Source organism: Suricata suricatta, chromosome 6 (genome assembly GCF_006229205.1).
Source record: "Suricata suricatta isolate VVHF042 chromosome 6, meerkat_22Aug2017_6uvM2_HiC, whole genome shotgun sequence".
Classification (NCBI taxonomy): domain Eukaryota; kingdom Metazoa; phylum Chordata; class Mammalia; order Carnivora; family Herpestidae; genus Suricata; species Suricata suricatta.
In genome coordinates, this window is record NC_043705.1 from 4,027,226 (window position 1) to 4,038,584 (window position 11,359).

The 11,359-nt window shown below is 34.8% G+C and overlaps 1 protein-coding gene across 1 annotated transcript; it reads left to right on the forward strand.

Moving 5' to 3' along the window:
- Window positions 1-6,068: 6,068 nt before the first annotated feature.
- Window positions 6,069-7,019, forward strand: LOC115293990 (olfactory receptor 2T29-like). The gene has a single exon (XM_029941701.1). The coding sequence runs from the start codon at window positions 6,069-6,071 to the stop codon at window positions 7,017-7,019; it is 951 nt and encodes a 316-aa protein (XP_029797561.1).
- Window positions 7,020-11,359: the final 4,340 nt, after the last annotated feature.

An 11,359-nucleotide genomic window follows, 5' to 3' on the forward strand; every position in this document is an offset into this window, starting at 1 on the left:
TGAGGATAGATATATACAATATAAGAAAAATATTTTATAATGTGAAAAAGACTAAGGCTACTTCTAACTGTCCTCTCTTTCACAGATAAGAATTTGTAGTTGATGGGGAAATTTTAGATTACTTTATTTTCATTTTTAGATTTATTTTTAAATATTTTATTGTCAAGTTGGTTTCCATATAAAAATGCTCATCCCAACAAATGCCATCTTCCATGTCCATCAACCATTTCCTCCCACCCCCATCCTCCCTTAACCCTCAGTTTGTTCTCAGTATTTGGGTCTCTTATGGTTTGCCTCCCTCCATCTCCTTAACTATTTTTATATTGGTTAAGATTTACTGTTTATTAATTTTAAAAAGATTTAAAAAATACATAAGGAGAGACCCAGAGCTGTGCAGCAGAGATACCTGTTACCTTTTGTTGTTGTTTTTGGGTCTCTTAATTGCATTATTTTTCAAAGTCCCAGAAGGAATTTATCAATAGCAAAGACCATCAACTCCCATGGTGGGCACAGTAAAGCAAGGATGATGTCACTTTCTTGTTTGTCTTTATACAGTTAATCATGGCCAGACTCCATTACCCATATGGATAGGGGTTGCAGCAGCATCTGATGCTGAGTTCAATCATATAGAAATAACTGCAGACGTGAAAAGGTAATTATTGGTTTTGACTTATTCTCCTACTGCTGCATACTATTAATTATTGAACATATTTCCTTAGATTTCCCCCTATCATGTATTTTTATGTAGAAAGGCAAATGGGTTTTTTTTTCATTTTTTCATTTTTTTTTTTAATTTTTGGCAGACAGAAAGAACATAAGCAGGAGAGAAGAGACACAGAATCTAAAGTAGGCCCAGGCTCTGAGCTGTCAGCACAGATCCTGATGTGGGGCTTGAATCCACAGACCAGGAGATCATGACCTGAGCTAAAGTCACCAACTTTAGCCACCTAGGCGTAACTGACTGAGCCACCCAGGTACCCCACAAATGTTTTTTTTTTTTCTAAGTTCAAGTATAATTAGCACATAGTGTTATATTGGTTTTCATTGTACAATATAATAATTCAACAATTTATACGTTTCTCAGTGCTCAAGATAGTTGTACTCTTAAATGTCCCTTTTTGTTCAAATATTTAATAACAATAACTTATTGCAACATGTTAGGAAACAGCTTTTACTTCCATATGTGGGGACACAAGAGTACACATTCCTCCTATAATATTGGATAATGTTTTTGTTTTCTTGAAGCCGAAATTTTACAGAAGAAATAAGACTGACTCTACTTTGGGAATTACTTCTGGCAGTTTAAAACTGAAACACATATCTCGATCATATTTATTTTCTTAGATGAAACTGACAGTGAAGGATAATTCTGCGTTGTGGATTGTGGAGGGAAGATAGTTTGCTAGAAAGCTAAGATAGCATTGTAGGCTCTGAGCCTCAACATCTGAGTTGAAATGTACATCCTCCCTCAGATAAATTATTCGATGGTAGGCAGATGCCCTAGGAATCTGAATTATTTAATTTGAAAAAGGAAAAAATAAGATAAGGAAGTACCTCAGTGACTCTTGTGGAAGATAAAATGTAAAGCGATAGAACAATTTCTGGGATGCTGTCAGCTTCAAATAAAGAATTGATGTTATTCTGCCACCACCATTAATAAGTCTCCTGAATTAAATAGTGTTCTGTTCTACTTATATTAAACTAAAGAAATTGGATTCAGAAATGTTAAAAAAAAAAAAAACAACCAGACACCTAGACCAAGGGAACAGAATAAAGACACTTATGTTGAGCACAGCATAATATATAAAGTTGTCAAAAACCTATGTTGTATACGTGAAACTAATATAAGATTATATGTCAACTACAAATTTAAAAAATAATTTAAAAAGAAATTTAAAAAAGAAATGTAGGAATAAACAGAGGGGCCAATTGCCTTGCCTGGTACAGATGAAATTCCATTGTCTGTCTGGTGTGCCACGTGGGCTGTTCAAAATGGCTTGATCACAGTCACTATCATTTACCAAATTGCACTAAAGACTTGTTTCACTTTGACCACAGAGATTGACTAAAAATGCAGGTATATCTTGGGTAACCAGGATGTTTTAGTAAGTTAAGTATACAATCTCTAATCAGGCCATGATTTCACTGTGAGTTCGAGCCCTACATCTGGCACTGTGCTGACAGCTCAGAACCTGGAGCCTGCTTCAGATTCTGTCTCCATCTCCCTCTGCCCCTTCCCCAACCCATGCACTCTATCTCTCTCTCTCTCAAAAATAAATGAGCATTTACAAATACTTTTATAAAAGAATGCAAGTATATTTTGTTCCTATTGGGCTGTCCTTAATTTTATAGTTTCATTTGTCATTAGGTATGGTTTTGGCAGATTACATTTTTAAATGCAATGTGTACCAGATTTGTTTGATATTTATATTAAGCATAAATTAATTTCCACTGTTATCCACTGCTTTAGTCCCCCAAATTAGGGACTGTTAATAAATTGAGTATTGTCTTTGGAATCATTACAAGAGTATAGAATTCTTTGAAAGTTGGAGATTATTCCTGAAAAATTCCTGTACCATAACCACTTCTCAGCTCTTCCAGGAGAGAGGAGCCAATATTTCTTTTTTGTTGATGGTGGTGAGGACTTTGCAAATTTAATATTTAACATGTCAAAATTGAAAAGTTTCAAATGGTTAATATTCATTAGAGTATATGGCAAAGAGGTTTTACTGATATTTTCTGAAAGGAATATATTTTATATCTTTGTTCTTTTTTTATTTTGAGCTATTTTAAAATTATACTTTAAATCACACACACACATACACACATGCACACACACACTGATTTTGCCTGAATAGATGGACTGTGACCTCCTTCAGTGTAACCAATTTAAATTTTCTTTTACTTGTTTTCAGTATTTAAAAGAGATGTAGGGTTTGAGTAGCCAGTATAAGAGGGAAATGAATTGGAGTCAGAAACAACTCAGTATTGTTCAGATTTTCTCTCTTTATCTCAGTTTCCATGAAAAAAAATGTTGCTATATACAATAAGGCAGATGACGCTTTTGGAAACAACTAAGACTGTGCCTAGTTTTGTAAATGATTGTGATCTTCCAAATACTAGATCTTCCCCCCTTAAATTGAAAATAAATTTCTGTTTGGAGTGTCATTGTAACTACTGTATTGTATAGGATGGAAAATAATTGCATATGTTAAAAAAATAAATTGTGCTACATTAAAATAAAATAAAATAATATCTACAAAAAAAAGAAAATAAATGGTAGGAACTTTAAATACATGAAGTTGGAGAAACATATATTAGACAAAATAAGGTAGGTTTCGCCATAAAGATCTATTGAACCAAAATTAAAATATGTGTGTGTGTGTCTGTGTGGGGGGGTGGGGATATCTGTGTGTGTGTGTGTACTCTGGAACTATAAAATTTACCAAATCCTAATTCTGATGTGTATGAGTAGATACTAAAATTAAGCGAACTGAAGTAATTCATCTTATATCATAAAACAAAAGAAAATGACGGTCATCTATTACACAGAATCTACACGATAATTATTGAAGATCTTAATTGTTTAAAGATACATGTACTCATTCATCTGTAACTAGTAATGTCTAACCACTTTTATTATTTTACATCATTTAGTCTGAAACATATGTGATATCTAACCTATTATCCTCTTTTATGTCAAATGGACAAAAGAATGGTAAGAAGAGGATAATCTGGACCTACAGTTATAGTCTAGACTCCAAGTGTTAGCTCCTAAAGTGATGTCTTCATGACATCTTAGGGTTTGGTCACTGGTGAAGACAGTTCCTGTAGATGCATGGCTTCCTCCACTGAGCATCAGAGGTCACATTCTGCCTGACTGTTCAGGCAAAGGTTATTCAAATTTTTGTTATGAATATTCCCCAAACTATGCTTTGGTTATTTTCTAAATCATTCTTATTTAGAATGCATCTCTAAGAGTTCTTAAGATCCAGTTGAATCTTTAAACCAGAGAAGTTGATTCCATTTTAATTTCTGTAACAAAAAAGTCTAAAATAAGAGGTTTTAATATTTGTTCAATGATTCATGTTTTGTGTTTTCATAGGGCAGTGATTCTACAAATTTTCCTACTCATTGACAAACAAAACTATGATCACAAACTCTCAAAACCTTGATTTCCACAGAAATCTTATTATAAATTACTAATATTCTTTTTTCTTCTTTTTTTCTTTGGACATACTTGACATACAATCTTCCATTACTTCATGTGTACAATATAGTGGTTTACAAGGTTTAAATTTATGATATTCTCAGGGCACCTGGGTGGCTCAGTCAGTTGAGTGTCTGACTCTTGGTTTCAGCTGAGGTCATAATCTGGCAATTCATGGTTTTGAGCCCTGTGTTGGGCTCTGAACTAACCGTGCTGTGCCTGCTTGAGATTCTCTTTCTCCCACTCTCTCTCTCTCTGCCCTTCTTTTGATTATGGTCCCTTTCTCTCTCAAAATAAATAAAATAAACCTTTAAAAAGTTATGATGTTCTCACAATGAGTGTAGCCACCATCTGTCACCAAACAACACAATCAAGAGTGGTGGAGAATGGGATAAAATGGCTGTAGGGGAGAGAGAAATTCAGACCACCAATTATGGAATAATAAGTCACAGAAATAAAAAAGGAGAGCATAAGGAACACACTAAATTATATTGTAATACCAATGTAATGGGACAGATGGTAGCTATGTTTCTGGTGAAGATAGCATAATGTATAACTCACTAAATCATTAACCTATACAGCTGAAACTAAGGGAGCATTGTCAACTATACTAAAAATGTAAAAAAAAAATAAAATAAATGAAAATGGATGAAGGAAAAAATTAAAAAACTGATGGAAAAATACAATGTGGTGGACTATATTTCTTATACTGTGCATTATTCCTGTTGACTTATTTATTCCATAACTAGAAGCTAGTATATCCTATTTTCACCAATTTTGTCATTCATCCATCAGTTTCATCTTTGGCAGCCAACTGTTACTTCTTTGTATTTATAGGTCTGACTCTGCTTTTTTGTTGTTTTTGTTTATTTGTATTTTTACATTCTACATATCGGAGTTAAATCATGTGGTATTTCTCTTTCCCAGTCTGACTTATTACACTTAACATAATACTATCTAGGCCAGTCATGTTCTCAAAATGTGAACAATCTTATGGATTTCATAACTGCATAATATTCCATTGTGTGTGTTGTGTGGATATACACATACACACAATGACTCCTAAACTATCCACTCGCATATTGATGGACACTCAATAATTTCTGTATCTTGGTTATTGGAAACAATGCTACCATAAGCATAAGGGTGAATATATAAATTTGTAATGGAATATTAGTCACAAAAAAGAATGAAATCTTGCCATTTGCAATGACATAATGGAAGATATATAGTATTATGTTAAGCAAAATACGTCAGTCAGAGAAAAACAAATACCACATGATTTCACCCAGATGTGTAATTTAAGAATGAAAACAATTGAGCACAGGTAAAACAAGACAGAAAGAAAACAAGAAGCAGACTCTTACTACAGAGAAGTAACTGATGGTTAAGGTTACCAAAGGGATGGGCTAAATAAATGATGGGAATGAAAGAGTGCACTTGTTGCATGGAAGTATTGAATCCCTGTATTGTGCACCTGGAACTAATATCACACTGTATGTTAACTAACCGGAATTTAAAGAAAACTTGAAAAAATAAAGGTCACATGTAGATTTGAAGAAAAAAAACTAGAAGTGCATATATCTTTTTCATTGTATTTTTGTTATTTTGGGGAAACAAATATTTTTGATTCTCAGTTGTGAATTCTTAGAATTCAGTTGAATTTGTTCAATTACGGGTAATTTTTAAATCCTAAAATACACTAGTCCTTGGAACATCCTCTTCTTAGCACACTGGGTTGCCATTTGTAAACATTTACACACACAAACACGCTCACTGAACATTTATTTCAGGCGGTCATATCTCATGATTGATCTATTAACCCCCTAGTTCTCCTTGATGATCCAGGTGAAATCCAATGGAGAACACCACTTGGGTGAACAACCATACTGGACGATCAGATTTTGACCTGGTGGGACTCTTCGGTCAATCCAAGTACCCAGCTCTCCTCTGTGTGGTCATTTTTGTGGATTTCCTAATGGCATTGTCTGGAAACATCATCCTGATCCTTCTGATATACTGTGATGCTCACCTTCATAACCCCATGTACCTTTTTATCACTCAGTTGTCTCTCATGGATGTGATGTACATTTGTGTCACTGTGCCCAAGATGCTCATGGATCAGGTCATGGGTGTGAATAAGATCTCAGCTCCCGAATGTGGGATGCAGATGTTTCTCTATTTGACACTCGGAGGTTCAGAATATTCCCTTCTAGCAGTTATGGCCTATGATCGCTATGTGGCCATCTGCCATCCTCTCCGTTATCCTATCCTCATGAACTATAGAGTGTGTATCCTCTTGGTGTCTTCTTCCTGGTTTATAGGGTCTGTGGATGGATTTATGTTAACGCCTATCACCATGACCTTCCCCTTCTGCAGATCCAGGGAGATCCACCACTTCTTCTGTGAGGTCCCTGCTGTAATGAAGCTTTCCTGCTCAGACACTTCCCTCTATGAGACACTCATGTACCTGTGTTGTGTTCTCATGCTCCTTATTCCCGTGACGATCATTTCAAGCTCCTATTTGTTCATCCTCTTCACCATCCACAGGATGAACTCAGCAGAGGGGCGGAAGAAGGCCTTTGCCACTTGTTCTTCCCACATGACTGTGGTCATCCTCTTCTATGGGGCTGCTGTCTATACCTACATGCTCCCCAACTCCTACCACACCTCAGAGAAGGACATGATTGTATCTGTCTTTTATACCATAATCACTCCTGTTCTAAACCCATTAATTTATAGTCTTAGGAATAAGGATGTCACAAGAGCTCTAAAAAAAATGTTGAATGTGAGGTCTGTCTCTCAGTAAACTACGAAGAAGGAAATATTTGTACTACTGTTTTTTTTTCTTCACTCTATAAATTAAAACTAGAATCCTAAGCCAATATTTTTTCTCAAATTCTCATACTATGGTGTCTCGTTACCTTTTCATCCCTTTCAGAGGAATCATTTACCGATACTGGAAAGTTTTTAATTTTTATACTTCTGCATTCAAATATTTGTACAATTCTATGTGGCACCTGGGTGGCTCAGTTAGTTAAGCGGTTGACTTCAGCTCAGGTCATGATCTCACAGTTCGTGGGTTTGAGGCTCACATCAGGCACTGTGCTGACAGCTCAGAGCCTGGAACTTGTTTCGGATTCTGTGTCTCCCTCTCTCTGAGCCTCCCCTGCTCACACTATGTCTATGTCTGTCTCTCAAAAATAAATAAACATTAAAAAATAAAAAAATACATATTATACAATTGTATTGTATCTGTGTTGCATTTTTCTGAAGTTGATAACTGTATTCCATGGGGATACATGAATATTCTTTGGAAATACATAATCAAATATTTAAAAACAATGATCATAATGTGTGCACTTATGAGAGAGACAGAGGGATGAACAGGGAGATGATAAAGCAAATGGGGTATAGTAGGTGAATTATTAGTTAGTAGATGAATTTAGGCAAAAGATATATTAATAGTTTATTGTACTATTATTAATTTAATTGTACTATTACTATTTTATACTAATTTTCTGTAAATTTGGAATTAATTAAAAGTAAAACATAAGGTATCAGACTTTTGTCTATTTTAAAAAGTTATCCTTATGCCACGATGATCATTAAGTGACAAATCTTAGAAATCATGCTCTGTTATCATGGCCCATCTTTATGACACCATCCAGTTATTGGCTTAATTTAATTAGGACAAGTTTATTTGTTGGGTTCCAGAAGAAATCTAGTGGCTATTAGCTCTCTGAAATCATTAGCACATTGTGGTAGAAGGTACTGTGGGAAAAATATTAACCCCACGAAGGAGGGCTTAGAGAAGCTTCCCAGCATAAGGTGGTTGGTACTCAAGCTGAGATTTGGAGTATGTAATTTATCATACAAACAAGCAGAGCAAGTCCATCAAACATTTAGTCTTTCCCTTAGTCAGAACACATGTCTTATGCTCTATTGTAACAAAAATAATAACTAACAGCTATGTGAATTTCACATGTAGATAACAAATGTAAACTTCCCCAAGGGTTTGATGCACAGGTGTAGTTTTTGCAAATAGTTGTATTAAAATACATAAATTAGTTTGAGTCACATGTGGAAAAGGTACATCTCATAATGACACACCAGTTCTACCTATGACATATGAGTTCAACCAAAGAGGCTGAAAAGAGACCCTGGAGCTCACTGTTGAATGGTGACTAGATGATACCTTCACATGTCTACAGGAGGCTGGGAAAGAGATCTTCCTCAAGTCCATGATGCCACAGAAAAGGATCGCTAAGATCAAAGTTCAAGTGGTCGATCAAGCAGGAAAGAAATGTTCCAAAGGCACCTCCTTTCTGGGTTCATTTTATAGCCTCAACTCTTGTTCCTTTGTGACCCAGGTATTTACAAATGATAGTGAAATGATGAGACGTGAATTTTAGAAGAGTGAAATTAGGGGGAATCTACTGAAGAAGAGCAATACCGGAGCACTGGAGACCAGTTGTGTGAGGACGATGAGTGAAATAGTGTTGATCTAAGTGGAATGGAGCATTGGAATTGGAATTATGGGTTTAAGACATAAGCAGGGTCTTGTAAAATCTATTCCATAAAACCAGAAACTTGGTTGCATGTGTACAGTTTCCAATTAGCTGTGCCAACTTGCAAATTATCAACTAGTTTCAAGGGTAGAAATTCCTTTTTTCTCTTGACACACTCAATTTCTTTCATGTCTTAAAATAAGGATCTTGCAGTATTTGTGGTAATAATGTTAGGAAGTTTGTTTACAATTTCTTTGTTGCTGTCAAGGGAAATACAATATGTACAGACTCTAATTCCAAAATAATTGAGTAGTATGCATGTCCCCTCTTTGATTTGGACTGTAATAACACATTCACTTGATTTTCCCATTTAAAATACTGTAGACACTGCAGATATGAAAATCAAAATGTAGCCAAACAAAACAAAATGTGCTACTGAGTGACATTTTTTCAAAAATCGATTTTTTGCTCTATTAAACAAAATAAATGAGAAAAAAGATTATTTTTAAATAAAGTGTTCAAAATAAAATTTTCTATAGATTATACTAGTAATGATTTACAAGAACTATAGAGTTAGAAAATCTTAGTCAAATCATACATACCTGATATTCATAATTACTAGACATAGAGAAAATTTGGTGCCTAAATTATTTTTGTATCTAGAATATAAACCACAAATAGTAAAAGAGTTTCTTGGACTCATATGCACCTGCTTACAGTGCTACATAAGTAGCTGTGTACTGAAGTAGTTTAAAACGTGAAAACGTCAAAATATATTTATGTGTTTGTGCCCATGATTCCACCAACAACTTGCCAGACAAGTGTTTTTAACCAACAAAAACAAGCCCTCAGTGTTCCTGCACCTTCCAAAAGACACAAAACACTGTGACTTAAACTGTAATAAATTTAGTAGTTAAACAACATGGATTAGATGGAGAAAATCGCATCGTTTTTCACAAATATTATGCTTTGTATTTTATAGCATATTTTTTTAAATTTTTTGTTGATTTTACATTATGTGTCAGTCACTGTTCCAAGGATGTTCCATGTATTAACTTATTTAAACCTCTTAAACTTCTTGACGGCAATATTTTTGTTGCCATTGTGGTGATGGTGCTTAAATGTATTTCATCGTGATAAGAACATCTGTCATAAGATCAACCTTTTCACAATTTTTAAGTGTACATTATAGTATTGTTGATTATAAGGAAGGTAATTTTATTTTCTCCTCTTTACAGAGAAGGAAACTAAGGCACCAACAGGTTGAATATTTTGTTTGAGGCCATTAGGTAGTAATGTCCAAATCAATATTTCCTAATAAGCATGAATTCACAGTTAATTAGGTAACTAGCCTTTCCACTGTGAAAAATGTTGTATTTTGGTTAAAGTTAATTCTGTCATCTTTGCACTAGACTAAAACTTGGTGATACTATGCTCTAGAGAAAGCCTTTCTCTTATACACCAATTTACTCATGGATACTGTACATTTTCTGAGAGAAGATAGAAGAAACCACACATTATTTTCAAACAATTTCTCAAGTGTGAGTAATTATATTTCAATTACAGTATGATTTTGTAGTCTATGAACATAAATGCCATAAAGTTACAATGTAAAGAATAAAATAAGGCATTATTTTTAAAAAATTGTAACTACAGAAGTTTGTTTTCCATAGTTTTAGAAGGACTGACTCTTCCTTCTATATGGACATTAGCCTCCCAGGAAGTTCCAGTTGCTTGGGATAACAAGTGATTGCTAGATTATTGATCCCAAGTTCAAGTTGTGAAAATATGTCTACCACACATGTGCATATTAGAGATAATGATAACTATCAGTTAACATCTTAAGCAAAGCTCTGAATGGACCAGCTAATAATTAATTTCATTGGTTAATAATTAATAGATTTCAATATATGTCTCCTGAAGCAAGGGAAACAAAACCAAAGGTAAAATATTATGACTATAACAAAATTGTTTTGTGAACAGTAACGGAAATAATCAACAAAATAAAAACACAACTAACTCAAGGGGGAAATATACATGTAAATGATACAGCAGATGAGGAATTCATGTCCAAAATTAGAAATGACTCAGAGAACTCAATACCAAAAACAAAATAAAATAAAACACAAACACAAACACAAACACAAACAAAAAAACAAATGATTCCATTTAAAAGTGGGCAGAGGACCTGGGATTCCTGAGGGGTTCAGTTGCTTAGGCATCCATCTTTGGCTCAGGCCATGATCTCACAGCTTGTGGGTTCGAGCTCTGCATTGAACTCTGTGCTGACAGCTCCGAGCCTGGATCCTGCTTCAAAATCTTTGTCCTTCTCTCATTCTTCCCCTCCCTTGATCATGCTCTGTCTGTCTGTTGGGGCCCATCCAGCCAGAAGCGCTGTGTGGCCTTTGGGACCCTGCTTCCCCTACTTGAAAATGTGTGTGCTTGACCTAAGTGGATCAGAGACTGGGGTTAGTTCTCCTATTAATCATGCCACTTGGTAATCATGGTTTCAGTAACTGGGCAGATTTTCTGATTGAAACTTCCTCCCTAGTTACGGGCACCTTACTCACAGACTATTGTTTAAGCCTTTAAGAAAAAATAGCCTTGTCATAAGCTTCGGTTAATAATATCACTATGT

Excerpts from the sequence above, each read along its gene's own strand:
- LOC115293990 (XM_029941701.1), top strand. The coding sequence starts at position 6,069 with ATGGAGAACACCACTTGGGTGAACAACCATACTGGACGATCAGATTTT.